Below are 25,921 nucleotides of genomic sequence, written 5' to 3' on the forward strand. Positions count from 1 at the left end.
ATTCCACTGGTCTATCTGCCTGTCTCTGTACCAATACCATTCAGTTTTTTATCACTATTGCTCTGTAATATTGCTTGAGTTCAGGGGTATTGATTCCCACAGAAATCCTTTTATTGTTGAGAATCATTGTTTTAGGTATCCTGGATTTTTTTTATTCCAGATGAATTTGCAAATTGTTCTGTCTAACTCTCTGAAGAATTGGCTTAGTATTTTGATGGGGATTGCATTGAATCTGTAGATTGCTTTTGGTAAAATGGCCATTTTTACTATATTTATCTTTTTATCCCTTGACTAGAGGAGGGCTACAGATTTGTTTTAGATAAGTTTATATCCAGACACTTATCTGAAGTTGTTTATCCACTGTAGCAATACTCCTGTGGATCTTTTGGGGTCACTTAAGTATATTATCACATCATCTGCAAATAGTGATATTTTGAATTTCTTCCCCAATTTTTATCCCTTTGACCTTCTTTTGTTGTGTAAATGCTCTGGCTAGGACTTAGAGTACTATAGTAAATAAGTAGGAAGAGAGTGAGAATTCTTGTCCAGTCTGTGATTTTAGTGGGATTGCTTCAAGTTTCTCTCCATTTATTTTGATGTTGGCTACTGGTTTGCTGTATATTGCTTTTCTAGGTTTAGGTATGGGCCTTAAATTCCTGATCTTTCCAAGTCTATTAACCTGAAGAGTGTTGAGTTTTGTCAAATGCTTTCTTAGTATCTAATTACATGTTCATGTGTTTTTTTTTCCTTTGAGTTTGTTTATACAGTGGATTATGTTGACAGATTTCCATATTTTGTTTTTTTCTGGGAGGGGGGAATTCTTGCAGGTCATGTATTTGAGAATAGATTTGTATATAGAATATTTACACTTGATCTTAGCCAAAAGGCAGAGAAGTGATACATAGAATATTTAAAGAACTTATACAAATTAAAAGGTAGAATATTTTTTAAAAGTCCAAGGTCTATACCAGTGAACATGCCCACATAGATGGAATTTCACAAAATTTCCCTAGATGAAAAACAATAGGCAGTCGGCAGCTGTTGTTAAAAGAAAAAAAATCAGATACCACTGTGTGAAATAATGCAAATGGACTAATGTTTGAAATACTTCAGTTAAAAAAAAACTGGCCACAGAACTATAGGGTATTACTCTAAAGATAGGCAAGTGCCCAATGCAGATTTCCATATTTTGAATCCATCACTTCATCCCTGGGATGAAGCCTACTTGATTATGATGGATGATTGTTTAGATGTGTTGTTTCTTGGATTTGTGCTGCGAGAATTTTATTGAGTATTTTTGCATTGATATTCATAAGGAAAATTGTTCTGAACTTCTGTTTTATTGTTGGATCTTTGTGTGGTTTAGGTATAAGCATACCTGTGGCTTCATAGAAGGAATTGGGTAGTGCTCTGTTTGTTTCCATTTTGCAGAATAGTTTTGAGAGTATTGGTATTATTTCTTCTATGAAGGTCTGATAGAATTCTCCAATAAACACATCTGGTCCTGGGCTTTATTTTGGTTGGGAGACTTTTCATGACTGCTTCTACTTCTTTAGGCATTATGGGACTGTTTAGATGGCTTATCTGATGCTGATTTAACTTTAATACCTGGTATCTGTATAGAAAATTGTCCATTTCCTCCAGATTTTCCAGTTTTGTGGAATATAGCCTTTTGTAGTAGGATCTAATATATTTTTAAAATTTTTTCAGATTCTGTTGTTATGTCTCCCTTTTCATTTCTGATTTTGTTAATTTGGATATTCTTTCTGTGCATTCTGTTTATTCTGGCTAAGGGTTTATCTATCTTGTTTATTTTCTCAAAGAACAACAACATTTGAAGTGTACATAAAAATATCAATAAAAATAACAAATTGCTAGTCTAAAAAAGTGTGATAAACAAAACTTGGGAATGTTAGGAACTGTACCATTATGAAAATTGTACATAATTTCTTAAGTCTTGTAAAGTACAGAAAAGACTAAGTCTGATAGTGAAGCACATCAGATGTCTATTGCACTTAAGTCTTATTCATGCTAAAAAAATGGCATGTGCTTCTAAATATCTGTGTATTTATGCTTTGAATTCTATGCATCAAAATAGACAAATTCATTTGCTTACTTTCACTAGCCTCAGGATCAGAAAATTAAATCTGTAGAGGAATTTTAATCCAGCAACATGACTATACTTAATGGATCACATCTGAAGACTTGTAGGCAAAAAATATCCTGCTGGGAAATAGGCATTCCTTGGAAGGCAGGAGACAGAGGCAAGCAGATCACTTAGTTCAAGGTCAGCCTAGTATAAAGCAAATTTTTAGTATAGAAAAGTTTAGGTGCAGGTGTGATAGTACACACCTTTAATCAAAGTACTCAGGAGACAGAGGGATGCAGATTTCTGAGTTCTAATTAGTCAGTTGAGTTCAATGCAGAAGAGTTAAACCAGACTTTTGAGACTCAGTGCAAAGAATGCAGTGCAATGGTGTTGAGTTAATTTGTGAGTTCATGCAGTTCAATGTGCATCAGTAGAGGCAGTTGTAGCCAGAATATAAAGGAGACAGAAGACTAAAACAAATGGGCAGTGATTGTTCAAGCAAAGCAAATCAATGAGAAGCTGAGTAAAGCCATATCCAATTAGTGACTTTAGGGAAGAATTTGAGCCAGAAGAGTTGAGTTGATCCATCTAGGCAGAGGTCAGAATATACTTGAAAGTGCAAGCCTATTTAATCATAAGCTTTAAAGAATACAATTAGATCAGGCAAATAAATGTTATTTTTACAGAAAGAAAAGAATCAATGCCTCATTAACATCAGCTTCTTCAAACTTACCTCTGGCCTCTTAGTTATGTATAGGAGTGGCCCAACTATGACAGATGCTAACCACATTGGTCCTGTAAGTACAATTAAATATCTTCTCTGATTTATACAGTAGTAGTTAGGAAGATATTTTTCTCTTTTAGAAGATAAACTGTTTATTGTCCAATCATCTAGCAGCCCACATTCAATTTTAACTAGCAGTGAAATGTTAGGTAGAATATGGGGGTTCCTGTTTATTTCTTCAAGGGCAAAATAAAGAGTCAAAATCAAGTGGATAGTCTTAGATGTCAACCTGAAAATAGAAGAAAAGGATCATTGTAGATTAGAGTCTTAACATAATATTAAATAACACTAATATTGTTTATGTATTTAATGCTTGTTTTTTTTAAACTAATGCTATTGTGATACAAGCACTGTTACTGTGGTGTATTAGAATATAATTTCTCGGTAATTATGTAAGGATTTCAAAAATGTTTTAGTAGATTATGATTCAAGTGAGATTCTGTAATTTTGAACTTTAATACAATTTTATTACCATATCTGTTAGCATGGTAGGAAGCACTTCCTCTAAGACAGTGAATCTGCTCATTCCTTTATTTTGGAACGCTAACACTTACCATATGTAAAAAACGCAGGCCTATAAACCTGCCACCTAAATTATAATATTTCTTTTACTCAGAAGCAGGGCTGGCCAAAGACATGATTAATTTATGAGTAGATTAAATAGATAGGCATATCTATCTGAATCACTAGCTCTGAAAATTCTTTTGGATTTAAGCACATAGCCTTGTTACTTTTAGTCTTTCTCTTATATATAGATCTTCCCTCTTCCTATTTGATTCGATATTTTCACTGTCTGGTGGTATGCTGTTGATAATAACAATAACTTTTTATTTTTTTTCTTTTTTTTTAATTAACTTGAGTATTTCTTATATACATTTCGAGTGTTATTCCCTTTCCCGGTTTCCGGGCAAACATCCCCCTCCCCCCTCCCCTTCCTTATGGGTACTCCCCACCCAACCCTCACCCCATTACCGCCCTCCCCCCAACAGTCTAGTTCACTGTGGGTTCAGTCTTAGCAGGACCCAGGGCTTCCCCTTCCACTGGTGCTCTTACTAGGATATTCATTGCTACCTATGAGGTCAGTGTCCAGGGTCAGTCCATGTATAGTCTTTAGGTAGTTGCTTAGTCCCTGGAAGCTCTGGTTGCTTGGCATTGTTGTACATATGGGGTCTCGAGCCCCTTCAAACTCTTCCAGTTCTTTCGCTGATTCCTTCAACGGGGGTTCTATTCTCAGTTCAGTGGTTTGCTGCTGGCATTCGCCTCTGTATTTGCTGTATTCTGGCTGTGTCTCTCAGGAGCGATCTACATCCGGCTCCTGTCGGCCTGCACTTCTTTGCTGCATTCATCTTGTCTAATTGGATGGCTGTATATGTATGGGCCACATGTGGGGCAGGCTCTGAATGGGTGTTACTTCAGTCTCTGTTTTAATCTTTGCCTCTCTCTTCCCTGCCAAGAGTATTCTTGTTCCCCTTTTAAAGAAGGCGTGAAACATTCACATTTTGATCATCCGTCTTGAGTTTCATTTGTTCTAGGCATCTAGGGTAATTCAAGCATTTGGGCTAATAGCCACTTATCAATGAGTGCATACCATGTATGTCTTTCTGTGATTGGGTTAGCTCACTCAGAATGATATTTTCCAGTTCCAACCATTTGCCTACGAATTTCATAAAGTCCTTGTTTTTGATAGCTGAGTAATATTCCATTGTGTAGATGTACCACATTTTCTGTATCCATTCCTCTGTTGAAGGGCATCTGGGTTCTTTCCAGCTTCTGGCTATTATAAATAAGGCTGCGATACACATAGTGGAGCACGTGTCTTTTTTATATGTTGGGGCATCTTTTGGGTATAGGCCCAAGAGAGGTATAGCTGGATCCTCAGGCAGTTCAATGTCCAATTTTCTGAGGAACCTCCAGACTGATTTCCAGAATGGTTTTACCAGTCTGCAATCCCACCAACAATGGAGGAGTGTTCCTCTTTTTCCGCATCCCCGCCAGCATCTGCTGTCACCTGAGTTTTTGATCTTAGCCATTCTCACTGGTGTGAGGTGAAATCTCAGGGTTGTTTTGATTTGCATTTCCCTTATGACTAAAGATGTTGAACATTTCTTTAGGTGTTTCTCAGCCATTCGGCATTCTTCAGCTGTGAATTGTTTGTTTAGCTCTGAACCCCATTTTTTAATAGGGTTATTTGTCTCCCTGCGGTCTAACTTCTTGAGTTCTTCGTATATTTTGGATATAAGGCCTCTATCTGTTGTAGGATTGGTAAAGATCTTTTCCCAATCTGTTGGTTGCCGTTTTGTCCTAACCACAGTGTCCTTTGCCTTACAGAAGCTTTGCAGTTTTATGAGATCCCATTTGTCGATTCTTGATCTTAGAGCATAAGCCATTGGTGCTTTATTCAGGAAATTTTTTCCAGTGCCCATGTGTTCCAGATGCTTCCCTAGTTTTTCTTCTATTAGTTTGAGTGTGTCTGGTTTGATGTGGAGGTCCTTGATCCACTTGGACTTAAGCTTTGTACACGGTGATAAGCATCGATCGATCTGCATTCTTCTACATGTTGACCTCCAGTTTAACCAGCACCATTTGCTGAAAATGCTATCTTTTTTCCATTGGATGGTTTTGGCTCCTTTGTCAAAAATCAAGTGACCATAGGTGTGTGGGTTCATTTCTGGGTCTTCAATTCTATTCTATTTGTCTATCTGTCTGTCTCTGTACCAATATCATGCAGTTTTTTTTTCTTTTTAAAAAACATTTATTTATATATAATAAGTTCACTGTAGTTGTCTTCAGACATACCAGAGAGTCTATCAGATCCCATTACAGATGCTTGTGAGCCATCAGCTTGTTGCTGGGATTTAAACTCAGGACTTCTCGAAGCGCAGTAAGTGCTGTTAACGACTGAGCATCTCTCAAGACATCATAATTATATTCCTAAAGTGTCTTTTTCCTTTCACGTATACTTACATAAAGTGTGGCCTTAAGCCAAACTTTTTTTTAAAATTTAGAGAATACTTTATTAGTTTTTGTAATCAAACCCACGTAGATAAGACCTCACATATTTAATACAGTGTGTTACCCCTGTACAAATGGAAGAAACTTAAGTTCAACATTTCTAGACCAATATGGCTGTTAATTTCTGTACAGTGCCAACTCAACACAGTAAACGGGGATACTTTTTTCCAAAGTTGACAGCACAGCTAAAGTTTCAAAAAATTCAAATTATATATCTGTATATATATATATATATATTTATATTTATATAAAAAGACCAATAATAGCAGTGTGTTATGCATCAACAGCAGCAACAGCTTTTCCAGGTTCTGCAGTCATCTGAACAAAACTGTAGAGACATCCAGCACACTCCATTAAAAAAAAAAGTAAAAAAACAAAACCCGAGAAAACAGCACAGTTCTGTTACTCTTGTGGTACATGGCACCATTTTTTTTTAAATTAGCTTCTCAATCATCATCTGGAAAGAAAACATTCTGAGCAACATCATTAAAAACAGCTCTGATAAAGCACAGTCACTACTACATATCATAAAGCAGGTACAAGCTATTTTACATCCACAGAGGTATGATACAGTACTGTCCTACATCTATAATACTAGAGGATACAATTTAAAAGGCATTATTTGAGACTTGATTCTACTTTTCCAGCAGAGGGCCCAAAGGATGGTGTGACACAGCTTTGTAAAGAAACATACTCTAGACAGGATTTCCTTTCACTAGTGGCACAGTTCTAAGGATTCATTCTCTCCACGAATGTCAGCTAAAACCGTTATTAAAAAAATGAAATATCCCTAAAACAAAACCGTATAACCACCGGATTCACATGAAGATGACCTAGTGGAGACAAGCTGGACCTCACCTTACCAACAAGCTATCAAATCTGTTATGTTTAAACAGTGAGACCTCCAAGGAAGGAGATGCCAAGTAGTGCTTCAAAGCTTCGGACCACAATCAAACACAGCATCCTTTTCAACAGAAGCAGAAGCTCATCTGAATATGCTCAAGGATGCTGACATCAACATTTAATCATCTCCTCACTCATCCAGGAAGAAGGGGAGATCAGTTACTAATGTACTTTATTGTGTTCAACCAAATCACCATGTTACAAAAATAGCAAGCTGCCATAATAAAAAATAAGGCTCCTCTATCCAGCACCAGATAGCATTATTTTACTTTCAAGCCTAGAAATTGCACACTTGTATATAAACCAACCGAAGATGAGGATTGAGAGTTCATCTTGGTGGAGTTTTCCTTTGATGAATATGAAGTGTCCTTCCTTATCTTTTTTGATGATTTTTATTGAAAATTGATTTTATTTGATATTAGAATGGCTACTCCAACTTGCTTCTTCTGACCATTTGCTTGGAAAGTTGTTTTCCAGCCTTTCACTCTGAGGTAGTGTCTGTCCTCGTTTCTGAGGTGTGTTTCCTGTAGGCAGCAGAATGCAGGGTCCTCACTGCATATCCAGTTTGTTAATCTATATCTTTTTATTGGGGAGTTGAGGCCATTGATGCCGAGAGACATTAAGGAATAGTGATTATTGCTTCCTGTTATATTCATATTTGGATGTGAGGTTATGTTTGTGTGCTTTTCTTCTCTTTGTTTTGTTGCCAAGATGATTAGTTTCTTGCTTCTTCTAGGGTATAGCTTGCCTCCTTATGTTGGGGTTTAGCCTTTATTATCCTTTGTAGCACTGGATTTGTAGAAAGATATTGTGTAAATTTGGTTTTGTCATGGAATATCTTGGTTTCTCCATCTATGTTAATTGAGAGTTTTGCAGGATACAGTAACCTGGGCTGGCATTTGTGTTCTCTTAGGGTCTGTATGACATCTGTTCAGGATCTTCTGGCCTTCATAGTTTATGGCGAAAAGTCTGGTGTGATTCTGATAGGTCTGCCTTTATATGTTACTTGACCTTTTTCCCTTACTGCTTTTAATATTCTTTCTTTATTTTGTGCGTTTGGTGTTTTGACAATTATGTGACAGGAGGTGTTTCTTTTCTGGTCCAATCTATTTGGAGTTCTGTAGGCTTCTTGTATGTCTATGGGTATCTCTTTTTTTAGGTTAGGGAAGTTTTCTTCTATGATTTTGTTGAAGATATTTACTGGTCCTTTGAGCTGGGAGTCTTCATTCTCTTCTATACCTATTATCCTTAGGTTTGATCTTCTCATTGAGTCCTGGATTTCCTGTATGTTTTGGACCAGTAGCTTTTTCCGCTTTACATTATCTTTGACAGCTGAGTCAATGATTTCTATGGAATCTTCTGCTCCTGAGATTCTCTCTTCCATCTCTTGTATTCTGTTGGTGAAGCTTGTATCTACAGCTCCTTGTCTCTTCTTTTGGTTTTCTATATCCAGGGTTGTTTCCATGTGTTCTTTCTTGATTGCTTCTATCTCCATTTCTAATTCCTTCAACTGTTTGATTGTGTCTTCCTGGAATTCCTTCAGGGATTTTTGTGTCTCCTCTCTATGGGTTTCTACTTGTTTATTTATGTTTTCCTGGAATTCTTTCAGGCATTTTTGCGATTCCTCTCTGTAGGCTTCTACTTGCTCTCCAAGGGAGTTCTCCACGTCTTCCTTGAAGTCCTCCAGCATCATGATCAAATATGATTTTGAAACTAGATCTTGCTTTTCTGGTGTGTTTGGATACTCCATGTTTATCCTGGTGCGAGAATTGGGCTCCGATGATGCCATGCAGTCCTGGTTTCTGTTGCTTGGGTTCCTGCGCTTGCCTCTCGCCATCAGATCATCTCCAGTGTTACTTTGTTCTGCCATTTCTGACCGTGGCTAGACTGTCCTATAAGCCTGTGTTTCAGGAGCCCTGCAGACCTGCTCCCCTGCCTTCCTTCAGCCAGCTATGGGGACAGAGTGCTCTGCCTTCGGGCGTGCAGTTTTTCCTCTCTACAGGTCTTCAGCTGTTCCTGTGGGCCTGTGTCTTGAGTTCACCAGGCAGTCCTCCCGCAGGGGAAAAGTTGGTCCCACCTGTGGTTCCAAGGCTCAAGTTTGCTCGTGTGGTACTGCCTAAGTCCTCTCTGCAGCAGCAGCAACCGGAAAGATCTGCGCCGCTCTTTCCGGGAGCCTCCGTGCACCAGGGTTCCAGATGACGTTTGGTGTTTTCCTCTGGCGTCTGGATGTGCGCAGAGTGCAGTCTCTTCTGGTTTCCCAGGCGTGTCTGCCTCTCTGAAGGTTCAGCTCTCCCTCCCACGGGATTTGGGTGCAGAGAACTGTTTATCCGGTCTGTTTCCCTCAGGTTCCGGCGGTGTCTCAGGCGCAGGGGTCCTGCCGCTCCTGGGCCCTCCCCTACAGGAACCCAGAGGCCTTATACAGTTGCCTTTTGGGCCAGAGATGTGGGCAGGGGTGGGCAGTGTTGGTGGTCTCCTCCGCTCTGCAGCCTCAGGAGTGCCCACCTGATCAGGCAGTGAGGTCTCTCTCCCACGGGGTTTGGGAGCAGAGAGCTGCTTTGTAAATTGCTTTTATTATTCTTAGGTTTATGCCTTGAATTCCTGATCTCTTAGGACTGGATTTGTAGATAGATACTGTTTGAATTTCATTTTGTCCTTGAAAGTTTTGGTTTCCTTATCCATGCTGATTGAGAGTTTTGCTGGATATAGCAACCAGGGCAGGCATTTGAGTTCTCCTAGTGATGGCATCAAGCTGTGGTGTCCAAGTGCAGTAGATCTCCTGGGATGTCTCCAATAATGGTGTCAGATGCCCCAGGTGCAGCAGATCTTCTGGAATGCCTCAGTATGTGATATCAAATATTTTGAGTATAGTGGTTCTTCTGGTATGTCTGTGGATATTTCAAGATAGTATGTCAAATGTTCTGATTACAGTGGGTCTTCTGGTATGTCTGTGGATATAGCCTCTTCCAGGGAGCAGATATGCTTGCATCCTGTCCCAGCATAAAGGACCAAGCAGTAGGGGATTTGTATTTGGTGGGTCGGGGGTTTGGGGAGATGGTGGTTCCCTGATTCCACTGGACTGCAGAAGCTGCTTTGGGACTTGTTGGGGGGTTGTTCTTACCAAATGCTGAGTGCAGCTGATCCTTTGATATATCTGAAGATATAGTCTCTTCCAGGGAGAAGTCTAGCTAACAGTCTGTCCCAGCAGAAAGACCAGGGAAAATGGGAGTAGTATTTATTTGGTTGAAGTAGTGGGGGGGGGTAGGTCCCTTAGTCCATTGGGCTCTCAGCTGCAGCTTGGACTTTGGGAATTTTCTTACCAAGTGCTCTGAGTACAACGGAATTTATGGAATGCCTCAGGATATGGTGTCTTCTAGGGGAGCAGAATGGTTGGCAGTCTGTTCCAGCAAAAAGGACCAGGAAAAAAGGGAAACACCATCTTGAATCTCAAAGTCTGCTACAGAGAAATAGTGATAAAGCTGCATAATATTGGTATAGAGACAAGACAGGTTAAACAATTGAATAAAATTGAAGACCCAAATATAAAACCAGACACATACACTTGGTCTTTCATAAATAAGCAAAAAATATACAATGGAATACAAAGTGTCTTCAATGAAGGGTGCTGTCTAACTGGCTGTCTATATGTAGAAAAAAAGAAAATAGACTCATAATTGTCAGCTTGCACAAATCTCAAGTCCAAGTAGATCAAGGGCCCAAAATATAGCCAGATACAGTCAATCTAAACGAAGAGAAAGGGGTAAAGAGCCTTGATCTCTTTGACACAGGTAGAAATTTCCCAAAGAGAACTCCAATGGCTCATGCTCTAAGATGAAGAATTGATAAATGAAACCTCATGAAAGTGGGAAGCTTCTGTAATTGACATAGTCAATTAGACAAACTTGCAAATTACAGACTGGAAAAATACCTTCACTAACCTCACATCTGATAGAGGGCCAATATCCAGAATATATAAAGAACTCGAGAAACTAACCACGAAAGAGCAAAAAACCCAATTAAAAAATGGGGTATAGAACTAAACTGAAATTCATAACAGAGGAATCTTGAATGGTTTAGAAGTACCTAAAGAAGTGTTCAAAGTCTTTAGTGATCAGAGAAATGTGAATCAAAAATACCCTGAAGTTCCTACTTTCTGCAACCAAAATGGCTATGATGAAAACCTCAGGTGATAACACAAGTTGGCAAGGATGTGGAGAACAAGGCACCCCCCCATAGCTGGTGGGATTGCAAACTGATACAACCACATTGGAAATCAATTTGGAGTTTCCTCAGAAAACTGGAAATAGATCTACCTGAAGACCCAGCAATATCACTCTTGGGATTATACCCAAAAGATGCCCCACCATGCTATGAAAGCGCGTGTTTCACTATGTTCATAGCAGCTTTATTTGTGATAGCCAGAAGTTGGAAACCACCCAGATGTCTTATGACAGAAGAATGGGAACAGAAAATGCTGTTTATTTACATAGTAGAATATTACTCAGCTATTAAGAATGAGGACATCCTTAGTTTTGTAGGCAAATGAATGGAACTATAAAATGACTTTGTGAGTGAGGTAACTCAGATAGAAAGTGGCATACATGATATGTACTCATTAATAAGTGGATATTTGCCAAAAAATACAGAATACCTGAAATATAGTCCACAGAACTCAAAAATGTCAACAAGCTAAAGGGCTCAAGTGAGGACACCTCAGTCCCACTTGGGAGGAGAAGAAAGCAATTACAAGTGGGTTGGGAGGAACAAGGTACAAGGGAGGGAAAGGGGGTGAGTGTTTGTAGAAAAATTAACATCATCTTGTATTGGGTGGGGGAAAAGCACTGAAGCCCGGGCCAGCATTAAGAATGGAAACAGGCAACTTCGGTAGGTAGGAGGTTCAGTGGACCCTTCAGAATGTACCAGAAACCCAGGAGGTGAGAGATTCTCAGGACTTAAAGGGAGGGACTCTAGATGAAATGGCCTAGAGTGGGGAGAGGAATTGTAAATCCCATCTCCAGCAGAAAGACAGTGCATCAAATATGGGATGGGGTTGCCCCACAGGGATGGAAATCGAGAATAACATGAGGAAAAGAAAGTCCAGTGACAGATTCCCAGCGGGATCCAGCTCAAGAGGAGGCCCCCAAGACCAGATATCATTACTAAAGCTATGGGGCATTCACATAAAGGGACCTACCATGACAGCTCTCCAAAAGACGCAATAAGCAGCTGAAAGAGTCAGATGCAGATATGTGTACCCAACAAAAAACAGAAGCTGCTGCCCCATTTTGTCTATTTAGGGGAAAGATGGAAGAAGCTAAGAAGGAGGGAAACCCTGTAGGAGGAGCAGCAGTCTAAATTAACCTGGACCCCCAAATCTCTTAGACACAGGATTACCAATTAGGCAGTATACACCAGCTGATAGGAGGCCCTAAAACATAAGCACCAGAGGACTGCTGAGTCTGTGTTCACTCAGAGAATACGCACCTAAACTCAAAAGACTGGAGGACCCAATGCATTTAGAGGTCTGGTAGGGTGGGAGATGTAAATGGGTACATCCTTTTGGAGACAAGGTGAGTTGGGAAGAGGTATGCCATATGGAACTGTTGGAGGGGGGACCAGAAAGGGAATAAAATTTGGAGAGTAAAAAATTAATTAGAAACAGTTAAAAAACCCTACAAGTTCTAGTTAATAACAAAAACCTCAAGGAAAGCATATTTTCTCACTCACAGCAATTTTTTGATTAGGTACACATGAGATATTTTAACATATGTGGGTTTTAAATTTCTTAACCATATACCAAGAAATGCTATTTCAACTCAGAAGTTTAGTAAACTTGTCAGAAATTAGGGGAAACAACAGACCTCACTATTCCATACTTCCCACAGTTCTGTCTGAGGCATTTGTAACTGCAACACCTGGACATCCTGAATGTTGAGGAATATGTTTGTAGAAGGGATAACCTTTCTAAAGTGATATGTTTTGTGAACATTCATACATATAGAATATTGATCCAGAATGTTGAATGTATTCCTATAATTCAATAAATTTATTATAATAGATTGCAATGTTTGTTTTATTCCAAATACTCTAATTATTTTCAGAGTAAAATTCCAATGTTCTATTTGGTCTGTTAATAGAAAACAATGTATAGGATTATTGTATGACTACTTTTTCAGGTACACTATAATGGCAGAGGATGTTCATATGAACTGTCTGACAGAATCTGATATTTTGTGCTTCCTAAAACGTCATATTACTATTGCTATAACATGATGCAGTCAATTGTGTATCACAAATAATAGTCAAAGAATATTATTAAGTCTTCAGTCACAAATGACATTTAATCAGTTAGTAAACAGTATTTGAAAATAAAAGGCATATGTGGTTCTGATTTTTGCCTCAACAGGTGGGTCCAAAGGGACAATGATGAGTGCTTGAGGAAAGAAAGACTTCCATTATTTGTTACTGCTCAATTAAAAACAGTCAGTGTAAGACAATTCTTGGTGAATTAGCTTATGGCATTTATTACATAAGGTCAGGAAGTATATAAAACTTAATGAGTGGGATGGTATTGAGGGGTAGGTAAGTGCATTCTCTTAACTGAGTTTGAGATGATAGTGATACTCTATTTGCCTGGGTAAGAATTCCATTGGTAAGTGACTTGGCATACTACCTGTGACCACTTGGTTTGAGGTCCCTTGGTTACATGGTTACATGATCTGAAGCAATCCCAAAACGCAGGACCAAGTGAGTTCTGATCCTGCTGGTCTCAGAAGAAGATTCTTATGGTGCCATGGTCAACACCCCCCACAGTTATATAAAAAACAAGGACAACATTAAAGAGTATTTTATCAGTTTTTAACTCTTAAAATGAGTGGACAAACAAAACTTCCACACAATATTGGGCTAATTCTAAATACTAAAAGGTGGCATTTATAATACTAACAAGATTTTCCCTTTGTACAAATGGTCAAAATGTTTTAAATTAAATATGATGGTAATAAGGTTATCTAACAAAATTTGAAAATAAAGAAAATAGATGGTTACAAAAGTATAGGAAGCTTGTAGAACACCAAATATATTGTACTGGAAAATAAAATCCTCCTAATTCATAATAATTAAAACATGAGATATATAGAACAAAGAAAAAATACTAGAAGCTTCAAGGGAAAATGACTAAGTAATATATAAATACAGAACTATGAGAATTGCACCTGGTTTTTCAACAGAGACATAAAAACCAGGTATTTCAGCTCAGACTCCTTTACTCAGTAAAACTTCCTATCATTGTAAATGGAGAAACCAAAATGTTTCATGACAAAACCAAATTTGAACAATATATTTCAACTAATCCATCCTTACAGAGAATACTAGGAGGAAAATGCCAAGACAATGAGGATAACTACACTAAGAAAACACAAGAAATTAATCATTTCACAGAAAAGCAAAAAGAGGACATACACCCCCCATGCGCGCGCGCACACACACACACACACACACACACACACACACACACACACACACACAAACGGAGCCATCACCAACATCATAAAAGCAGGAACTTACAGTCATTGGATATTAATATCACTCAATATCATTGGACTCAAGTCACCAATTAAATGATTCAGCCTATCAAACTGAATACATAAACAGGACCCATTATCCTCCTGCATACCAAAAAACATACCTCAGAGAAAAGATAGACACTACCTCAGAATAAAGGCTGTAAAATGGTATTCTGATAAAATGGAATAAAGACGCAGGCTGTGGAATCTAGTATAGTAGCTGATAAAATAGATTTTAAAACAAAATTAATCCAAACACTTGGGGAAGGGCATTTCATTTTCATCAAAGGAAAAATGTACCAAGATGACATCTCAATTCTGAATGTCTGTATCCCAAATGCAACAAAACCAACATTCATAAAAGACCATTACTAAAGGTCTTACCACACGTTGAACATTACACAACAATGAGGACTTCAACATCCCACTCTCACCAATGGATATGTCATAGTCAATGGACAGGTACTAGTCAAACTCATGGTCAAAACCAATCACTTAGAAACAGGAGAACAATACAAATAATTAACAGGAAGAGCTGGTTCTTTGAAAACATCAAGAAATAGACAAACCATGAGCAAAACTACCAAAAAGTCAAAGAGAAAGCATCAAAAGTAACAAAGTCAGAAGTGAAAAGATAGAGATACAAGGGAAATTTAGGAAATTAAAAAAGTCATTGGGTCTTACTTCCAAAGCCTGTACTTCACAAAATTTCAAAATGTAAACAAAATGAATGGTATTCTAGACAGATAACACCAAAATTAAATCAAGATCAAGCAAACAACTTAAATAATCCTATAGTCCCCAAACAGAATCCAAGCTGTAGTTTCAAATCTCCCAATGAAAAGCATCACAGTGTCAGATGGTTTTAGAACAGAATTCTAATGGACTTTAAAATGAACGTTTAATACCAATACACCTCAAGCTATTCTTCCAAAAAACAGAAACAGAAGGAACACTGCCATATATATTCTATAAGGCCACAGTCATCCTGATACCCAAACCACAGAAAGCCTCATCAGAGAAAGAGAATTTCAGACCTATATCTCTTATGAACATCTATGAAAAAACAATCAGTTAAATTCTCACATACTAATTCCAAGAATACATCAAAAACATCATTTAGTATGATTAAATAGGCTTCATTATAGGGATAAAGGGACAGTTCAATATAATCCACCACATAAACAAACAGAGAGTTAAAGAAATCAGATGATTATCTCATTAAATGCATCTAATTTTTGATATTTCATTTGTGTTAAAAAAAGTAAAAGTCATTCATTTAAAAAAAGTTCTGGGAGATCATGGACACAAGACAAATTCCTAAAAATAATAAAAGCTACATAAAGCAAGGCAATGGCCAACATTAAGTTTGAGAGAAACTTAAAGCAATCTCACTAAAATCAGGGACAAGATAATGCTGCCCATTGTCTCCCTATCTATTCATTATAGTAATTGAAGTTCAAGCCTGAGCAACAAAACACTTAAAAAAGATCAAGTAGATACAAATTGGAAAAGAAGTCAAAGCATTCCTATTTGGAGACAATGTGAAATTACACAAAAGCAACCCCAAAATTCTACCAAAGACCTCCTACCTGTGGATAAACACATTCACCAAAGTGGCAGGATACAAAATTAACTCAAACAAAGTGATAGCCCTCCTTTATACAAATGACACCCTTCACAGTAGGAACAAATTGTATAAAGTATCTAGGTTTAACTGTAACCAAGAAAGTGAAACACCTGTATGAAAAGAATTATCAAGTCTCTGGAAAAATAAATTGAAGAAGATATTAAAATGTGGAAAAATCTTCCATGTTAATGTATTAGTAGAATTAACATAAGGAAAATGACCATCATACCAAAAGCAATGAATAGATTTAATGCAATTATTATCAAACCATCAAGACAGTCTTAAAGAATTTGAGAGAGCAACTTTATATGGCAAATGAAATAGACCCAGACAGAAAAAATATTACTGAAGAATAAAACTTCTAGAGGAATCAGCATCCCTGATCTCAAGCTACACTACACAACAATAGTAATAAAACCTGGATGGTATTGGTATAGAAACAGACATATTGATCAATGTAATATAATTGAAGACCTAGGAAAACCCTCACACCCATGAACACTTCATTTTTTTGACAAAGAAACCAAAAGTATAAAAGGAAAAAACTTCAAAAAATAGTGCTGGTCTAACTCTTGGTCAACATGTAGAAGAATGCAAATAGGTCAATATTTATCATCCATTACAAAGGTCAAATCCAAGTGGATCAAGGACACCAACTTAAAATCAGATACACTGTGTCTAATAGAAGAGAAACTTTAAATATTTGGGAAAAATTGGAATAGGGCTCAATTTCTTGGAAAGAACACCAATAGCTCATGCTTGAATATTAACAGTTGATAAATAGAACCTCATGAAAGTGAAAAGTTTCTGTAGGACAAGGGACACAGTCTATAGCTACAAACAACAGTCTACAGAGTGAGAAAAGAAATCTTCACTAACCCTATATTTGACAGAGGGATAATACTCAAAATATATAAGGAACTCAAAAAGGTAGACTGCAACAAAATGAGTAACTCAATTAAAAATGTCAAACAGAGCTAAACAGAATACTCAACAGAGGAATATCAAATGGCCGAGAAACACTTAAAGAAATGTTCAAGTCCTTAGTCCTCAGGTTAATACAAATCAAAAGAACCCTGAGATCCCATCTTATACCAGATGTAATAACTAAGATCAAAACTCAAATGTCATCCCATGCTAGCAAAAATACAGAGAATGGGGAACACTCTTCCATTGCTGGTGGGATTGCACGCTTGTGCAGCAATCTAGAAATCAGTCATAAATTAGTAAATAGTTTTACCTAAATATCCATCTATAATGCTCCAGGGCATATACCTCCCAAAATGCTCCACCATTGCACAGGGACACATGCATCGCTATATTCATAGCAGTTTTATTTGTAATATATAGAAACTGGAAACAACCCAGATGTCCCTCTGCTGAAGAATGTATATGGAGAATGACGTTCACATTCACAATGGTATACGAGCTATTAGAAACAAGAAGAACATACATTTTGCCAGCAAGTCGACTGAACTAGAAAATATCATCCTGAACAAGAAAACCCAGCCCCTAAATTATGTGCATGTTATGAACTCACTGATAAATGGATATTAGCCATAAAGTGCAAGATATCCACCATACAATCTAGACCCAAAGAAGCTAAACATGACGGAAGTGCTATGAAAGAATGATTGAATCTCACTTAGATGGGTGAGTAAAATAGTCATACAATGCAGAAGACTAGAGACAACGGTTGAAAGATGAGATGGAGAGGGCGGAGGAGAGTCAGGATCAAGTGTGTGGAGAGACAGAGAAAAGGGCAAGAGAGCCAGAAGAATAAATGGAAATCTGCAGCTGGCAGTGGTGGAGACTGGGGGAATCTCTAGGATGCGCCAGAGACTTGGGATGCGGGAGGTTCCCAGGAGTCAATGCAGGTGACTTTAGCCTAGATGCAAATCAGTAGGGATATGGAACCCAAAGAGGTCACCTCCTGAGCCAGGCAAAAACTCTAGTGGAGGGATAAGGACACCAACCCACTCACAAAATTTTTGACTCAAAATTTATCCTGTTTACAGGAAGTGCATTGACAAAGATAGAACAGTGACAGAAGGAACTGCCAAGTAATAACCAGTTCGACATGATACCCATCCCATGGCCAAGCACCAATCCGTCTCTATTAATGAAACTCTGTTAAGCTTGTAGACAGGACCCTACCATAACTGTCCTCTGGGAGGCTCCATTCATCAGCTAACTGAAACAGATGCACATACCCATACTCTAACTTTGTGTGGACCTCAGGCACTTTCATGATACATTTCAGGGAAGAATTACAGGGCCTGTATTTGGTATAAACTCCCAGGATGACCAAATGAGTCAACCCACGTGGACCCTTGGGGGCTATGTGAAACTGAGCCACCAACCAAAGAGCATATACAAGCTGGACTAAGGTCCTTGGCACATACACAGCAGATGTTCAGCTTGGTGTTCATTTGGATACTCCAACAACTGAAGAAAAGCTGTCCCTAAAGCTGGTGTCTGACTGGAATTTGTTCCCTAACAGGGCTAACTTGTCTAGCCTCAGTGGGAGGTGATGAGTCTGAATTTGCAGAAACTTGATGTACCAGCGTGGGTGGAATGCCCAGGTGGTCCCAACCCTCTCTGAAGAGAAGAGAAAGGGGAGATGGAGAGAAGGAATCTATGATGGAGGACCAGAAGACCGCAGTGACTGGAATGTAAAGTGACTGGATGGGCTTTAATGTCAATACTGTACAATTCTTATATTCATGATCTTACAGTTTAGACTTGAATTTATTCAAGAGACCCTTAAACATTGAATATTCCACAAGTTGATGCTTGGTAGTAATGATGGACACATTAAGTTGTAAGGATATTGGTTTGTGTTTATAAAAGATTAACATATTTCTTTTGAGATCTTGCTGTCTTGTTCTCTCGCTACTTGTTTTTCATTTCAGTATCTCTGCACTTGCTTTCACCTCTGTGATACTATATGCCCTGATATCCACAGTAACGTCAAGACTCTGACAGTTCTAGATCATCTTTCCTGAATTGTGAATAAAACAAAACTCTTTTCTTCTCAAAACATAGACCATTGCCTTTACTCTTTGCTCTTCACCATATCTAGATCGTACCTTCTACTATGTACTTATTGCTGATTACATCCACTCACTTGGAATGTAGGATGTAAATAAATCATCCTTTATGATTCAGGAACGATTTCCCTAATAACTAGCTTACACAGTTCCAGAAGGTGGTCTGTAGGCATCTAGAAAGGAGGACAACAAAGGTCTTACCCAACACAGTGCTCAGCATTTCATAATACTGACCTGCCTGTTATGTGTCTTTTGGTCACATTGTAGTGGGATATTTATGGGATTTTCCAAGCACTTTGCAATTTTTGTTCCTGTCTGGTACTGTAAATATGGCCAAATGTTCTTGACTGGGGAGATAGCTGCTTTGCCAAGTGGTCATACTGTCAATTTGCTTTTTAAGTATTGATGCTTCTACAGCAGTTTGTATTGCTTTCTGCTTTGTCAGAGACGCTTCTTCTTTCAGTGAGTAGTAACTACTGAGAAACTTATGGCTATTCAATGTATCTAACATAAATAACACTGAGTGTTCAGTTGCAGGTGAGTCACTTATCCCCATGTGACATTCAGAAAATGAAGTATAAGGAGGCAGAAAAATGCAATAGCTAGGGAACAGAGAGGAAATCGGTAAAATAAATACTAACTTACAGAAATGACATGTCTGTTAAATTTCATTAACTCACAAGAGTCTCCTGCATAAAACTTATACAAGGTCAAGCAGAGGAAACTTCCAATGTTCACTGGGAAGGGACTCCACATGCCTCATCATTGGCAGAGGTGCTGATCACCATTGGTGACTGTAGAGGGAGAGAAAGTCAGTTCCTTGATTATGTGGCCACTGGTAGGTAGCCCATTCACAAGTGGTTGGTTTTATATCCTTGTGCATATGAGTAAGACTAATTGGACTTAGGGGTTATTGATTTAAAACAAAGAGGAAAGCAGAAATTTGAGAGGGAGATGTCCTGGTAGGTAGTAGTTGAAAAGAGGTAGGAAGAAGCATATCCATATAATTAAAATCCACGGCATATGTATGAAGTTTTTAGAACATAAAAAGAGAATATTATTTTAAAATCTGTGTTTTCATTGTTTTTCATAATGATTTTAGAAAACTGTTATATATAAATGTATAAGTATATGAAATATTATAGATTAATATCATCATGACTACTTGTTTATATTTATATAAACATTTTGAAAATATATGGATTGCTCACCTATGTATATAATCATGTATATAATATATATTCATTGTCTATATAAATAAAATACCATAAAAATGTTAAAAGAAAATAATTGGGCAGAATAGCTAGTCATAATTCCAAATAAATTTCCATAAGGCATATAGGTATACATCCAAAATGATGTATATATATATATATATATATATATATATTTCAGCTAAATAATTTGTAATGTAGCTGTGTTTACAAAATCATCATTACTCCACTGACTCCATAAATTATATCTTAACTAAATTTGACAAAAGAGCATATAGGTAATGTATAGGTATATATGTGCTCCAATATATTTTGTGCAATGTCAGACTTTGTTAACTATTTTTTCATGTTATTAACCATAAGAGAAGTATCCAAATAGTTATTAAACATCATTCAAATGTGTCGGAAAAATATATGAATGGAGACAAATTTCAGGTATAGAAACATGCTTTTATGATAATTTATATCATAAATGGATATTTGAGAGAAGATTATATATAATAATAGTTTTCAATAAATTTGTGCTTTTATTTACAAAGTTTAAGAAATGATCAATACGGGCTGGGGATTTAGCTCAGTGGTAGAGCGCTTACCTAGGAAGCGCAAGGCCCTGGGTTCGGTCCCCAGCTCCAAAAAAAAAAAAAAAAAAAAAAAAAAAAAGACAAAAACAAAGAAATGATCAATACTATTACAGCAACTTTTGTAGTTTGTGGGATCTATGCTAACATAATTCACTATTGGATAGAAAAGTATTCTAGCAATACTTGAACACAGGGGAGATCACATCACTGACGTATGTTAATTCATCAGATCTGAGGAATTGCAAATACCCTTACCTCAACTTCTAAGAAAACAGTTTCTCTTTAACTTCCAGAATACTTAAGATAGCATACAGCAGAACTTTGCCTAATTTAAGTGATCTTCAAATTCAAAGTCTATTGATTGTTACCTCTAATATTTTTATTTCTCTGATTCCTTGTTTCTCTGAAATATCTCTTTGCTTTTCCATTTTATCATGAATATTATTTTGTCTGTTTAACCAATATATGATGACATTTAGTATCACTTCTCATTTTTCATCATCTCTGTGGATATGTTTTATATCTCTAGACCAGATCACTGCAGATTTTTAATTGTTTCCACTGTTTTAATGAAACTGTCTTGCTTCTTTTCCACAGTCCCTAAAATCATCTTTGCATTTATCCATATGTTATAAATAATTAATGCAAATTCAACTAAAACCTCACTGTGATTTGCCTCAGAGATGAAGTTCTGTTTCACATTTGCAGTGGTCACTACCAAATATTTATAGTATTTTTTTTTGTGCACTCTCCTTTATGATGTACATGCAATGTCCTTAGCATGCCATAGGAGGCATTGCCATGATGGCACAAAATAGATCTTAAATCCAGTATACTTCATTAATAAAGAAAAATTATGGTAAAAATACAGATATAGAATGCATTGTGTATATATTCTCACAATAAGCAAAACATTTTTGATGAATCAGAAACAAGGAAAAGGGAATCAGCAGAGAGTCAACACATGGAAATTTAAAATTAACACTAATAAATATACCATATTTGTGATGTTAGTTTAAAAATGCAGTATTAAGAAATTTATACTCATATGGATGGAACAAGAAAATATCATCCTGAGTAAGGTAAACCAATCACAAGAAAACCACAAACAAACAAAAAACAAAACAAAAACCACCACCAACAACAAACAAAACCCGAAAACCAAACAAACAAACACAAAAACAACCCACATAGTATGCAGTCACTGATAAGTGGATATTAGCCCCTAAGCTCAGATTACACAAGATAAAATCCACAGGCCACATGAAGCTCAAGAAGGACAATTAAAGTGCAGATGTTTCACTCCTTAAAATGGGGAACAAAAGTATTCATAGAAGGAGATAAGGAAAAAAGATTGAATCAGAGACTGAAGGAAAGGCCAATCAGACCTTAGCCTGTCTGGGTATCCAGTCATATATATATATATATATATATATATATATATATATATATATATATATATATATATATGTACAGCCACCAAACCCAGATAATATTGCTGATGCCAGTAAGTACATGTTGACAGTAGCCTGATGTAGCTGTCTCCTGAGAAGCTCAGCCAGAATGTGACAAATGCAGGGGAGAATGATACCAGCAAATGGTTGAACTGAGAATGGGGTTCTCATTGGGGAAGTTAGAGAAAGGATTGAAGGAGCTGAGGGGGCTTGAAACCCCATAAGAACAACAATACCAACCAATCAGAGCTCCCAGGGAATAAAACCACGACCCAAAGAATATAAATGGACAGACTCATGGCTCCAGCTGCATGTGTAGTAGATGATGGCCTTGTTGAGCACCAATGGGAGCAAAAGCCCTTGGCCCTGCCAAAGCTGGAGCCCCAGTATAGGGGACTGTCAGGGTGGGCAGGCAGGAAGGGGTGCAAGGTTGGGTGGAAGAACACCCTCACAGAAGAAGGGGTAAGGGAGATGATATAGAGGGTTTATGGAAAAGAAATCTGGAAAGGTGATAACATTTAAGATGTAAATGAAATATTCAATAAAAAAGGAATGTGCACATAAAGCCAAAAGGAGGTATTAATACTTCACTTGACAAGAATTGCCATTCAATGCTGATGAGTTTTGATCAAGGACATCACTTTACATTATGAAATGTCACTGCCCCTATAAAAATGTATGAATATACAAAATGGTAGGCAGTATATGTGATATAGACTCTTGCATTAAAAATATGACTCTGAAATGTTGGAACAGATACAGTAAGCATGATAAGTATGGAAATTGTCAGGTATAAAACAAAATAAATCTTGGTTATGTCTTAGGGGGGAAAGCAAATAAGAGAGAAGACATAGAGTATGGAGTATTAAGGTCTGGCAAAGTATATCCATGCTATGTATTATTTCCATTGATATACAATTAAGGAGAAATACATTAAAGGCTCTTACCGCTTGTCTAGATTCCCACTGAACTGTTCATTCTTTACATGACCAAACCTTGTATAAATAAAAAAAAAGCAATCAAGTTCTTTGTCTCCTTCCCAAAATGTCTTGGTTTTTAATCTCCAAAAACAACGGTTGTCAATTGGACTGCACAAAGGAAAAGAAAGCTTCAGGACAAGAATTGCAAACAGAAAAGAGAACATCTTAGTAATTTCACCAAGAAAAAATAATTTGTAAACGTGCAGCAAAGCAAGTTACACAGAAAAGCACCTTCAAGATAGGCACATACATATCTATGCCTATTTTTACTATCGTAGTCGCTAATCACTGCATTTATATTAATTCTTTTCTTCTTAGCTTGCTCTCTGGAGAACTCATCAGCATTCTCGGGCCTCGGGCTCTGCATCTGTGTTCTTATGCCCAGGAGCAAGCAACGTTCAGTAATTTTGTTTAAGGGTCATTCTTCAATAGTATTTATGATTCTGTACATATCAGTCAACTTGACGTCTCCAGGCAAGTATCCTCCTGGGTTAACTATAAAATCACAATTTTAAGTACTCGATGCAGATTATATCAGACATAATCAGCAAGTTTGTTATGGAACTTAGGAAACAACTACTCCTAGACAGAGTGTACTATAGACATAGAGGTACCATGTCCTAGAATATCTGTGATATGGAATGTGATATGGAATATATTTGGTGTCCAGACATCTACACACCCACAGAACATACATTCTTCTTCCTGTCTTTCACACATGCATACACACACACGCACACACACACATGCACACACACATGCACACATATAAATGTTTATGCACATGTACACACATTTTCACATGCACATTCCCTCATTTCCCTCATACCTAATTACCATTATAATGAACTAAATCTCACAAAATAGAAGGTATTAGAGAACCAATCATCATTCTGAAATCAGGAATACCTAGCAGTTTTTCAATATCAAGGCAGACGTTAAAATGCAGTTTGACTTCTGTGCATAATATGGGTCTCATTTCCCATGGATTGATATCTTAAGATGTGACATTTCCCTAACTGAAATAGTACTTCTACTCATTATTTATTCTTTTTATATGAATAGAGTACTACCTGGAATGGACTCAGTAGTTTTAGAATAAGTTCTTCCTGGTCATAAAATAATACATTTGGGTATCTTTTCCTTTCCTCTTTAAGAAGAATTATTTCTCGTTTTAATTTTATCTCTTGTTGAAAATAGCTTGTTTTCTCAACTCATAAATTTTGATCACATTTTCCCCTTACTAATTTTCTCCTTTCCTCCTCATAAAACCTCCTATTGTTATTCACCAAATTTCCGTTTCCCAGAAAACAAACAGGTATCTAAGGTCTTAGGGATAATTAAGATAAACTAAAATAAAACATAACAATCAAAAACTAATCCCTGGTACTTGGGAGAAACTGATAAACGTAAAGAAGAGAAGCCAAAGGAAGGCACAGGAATCACAGAGCTACTTGTTTTGAGACTCAGAAACCCCATAAAAATAGTAACTTGGAAGCCACATTGTATATGAAAAGGATTTGCAGGGTAGAAAAGAGAAGAAAAAATATACTAAAATACATAAAATTAGTCCATAATAAAAAATTACCAAATATAAAGCAAACATTTTATATTACATTATGAGATAAGATATTCCAAAATGTGCACTTGAGTTTCTTTTCTATTTACCATGTAATACTGGCATGAAGTCTATCCTTAGTATAGTAGTTCCCTCACCCCCATCCTGGTATGTCTCATTTTGAGTAAGCCAAATTATCATTTAAAAGTATTTATCAATTGATGAATCCTTTTGTGGTAGGAGTAGGAATGTATGTTCTCTCTCTCTCTCTCTCTCTCTCTCTCTCTCTCTCTCTCTCTCTCTCTCTCTCTCTCTTTAGTTTTGGGTACCTATCTGATGCAGACCAGTGAAGGCCTTGTACATGGTGCCCAGTTTCTCTATGTCCATATGGAGACTTATCAGACTGATTTAGAGGATCTTCCATCTTCTTTGGCTCTCATACTCTGCCTACCCTTCTTCAGATTTCTCTGAGTCCTGAGTAGAAGGATTTGATAGAGATATTCAATTTAAGGCCAAGGATTATTATAAGGTCTCTCATTCTGCATAATGTTTGGCTATGCTGTATTTATTCTCATCTGCTGCGAGAGAAAGCTCTGACATTTGCTAAGCAAGGCACTGATCCAGAATATAGTGAAGGAGTCAGCTTATTGATTCTCTGCCTTGCTCTGTCACTCTCTGCATTTTTCTATCTTTCTCTCTGGCTATCTCTGTCTCTGTCTCTCTGTCTCTCTGTGTTGGTCTCTATCATCTCTCTCTCTTCCTCCTTTCCTCCCTCCTTGTCCCTTGTCTCTCTCCCTCTCTGTCTCTCTCTGCCTCTCTGTCTCTGCCTCTCTGTCTCTGTCTGTCTCTGTCTGTCTCTGTCTCTCTGTCTCTGTCTCTCTGTCTCTGTCTCTGTCTCTGTCTCTCTCTCTCTCTATCTATCTATCTATCTATCTCTCTCTATGCCATAGAATTAACATAACTTGTAGGCAGCATTCCTATCCATTCCAGGACTCTCTTGTTGAACACCTGCCTTATAGCTTTCCTTACTCATGGTGGGATATTCCATATCTACTTTCTTGTATCCTTAACTCTTAATCCTGAACTACATGGCCAAAGCTA

General features: G+C 37.4%; 1 protein-coding gene across 1 annotated transcript in view; it reads right to left on the bottom strand.

Annotated features, from left to right (window-relative positions):
- LOC134485148 (vomeronasal type-2 receptor 116-like) overlaps nucleotides 1-24,761 on the bottom strand; it is a 49,061-nt gene extending 24,300 nt beyond the window's left edge. The window contains exons 1-2 of the mRNA XM_063280968.1: nucleotides 23,230-24,761; nucleotides 2,823-3,102 (exon numbers count right to left, since the gene is read on the bottom strand). Of these exons, the coding sequence (XP_063137038.1) occupies nucleotides 2,823-3,102; nucleotides 23,230-23,426 (477 nt within the window). The 5' untranslated portion in view covers nucleotides 23,427-24,761. The remainder of the gene's footprint in view (nucleotides 1-2,822; nucleotides 3,103-23,229) is intronic.
- Nucleotides 24,762-25,921: the final 1,160 nt, after the last annotated feature.

This window comes from Rattus norvegicus, chromosome 1, assembly GCF_036323735.1.
Source record: "Rattus norvegicus strain BN/NHsdMcwi chromosome 1, GRCr8, whole genome shotgun sequence".
NCBI classification, from domain to species: Eukaryota; Metazoa; Chordata; class Mammalia; order Rodentia; family Muridae; genus Rattus; species Rattus norvegicus.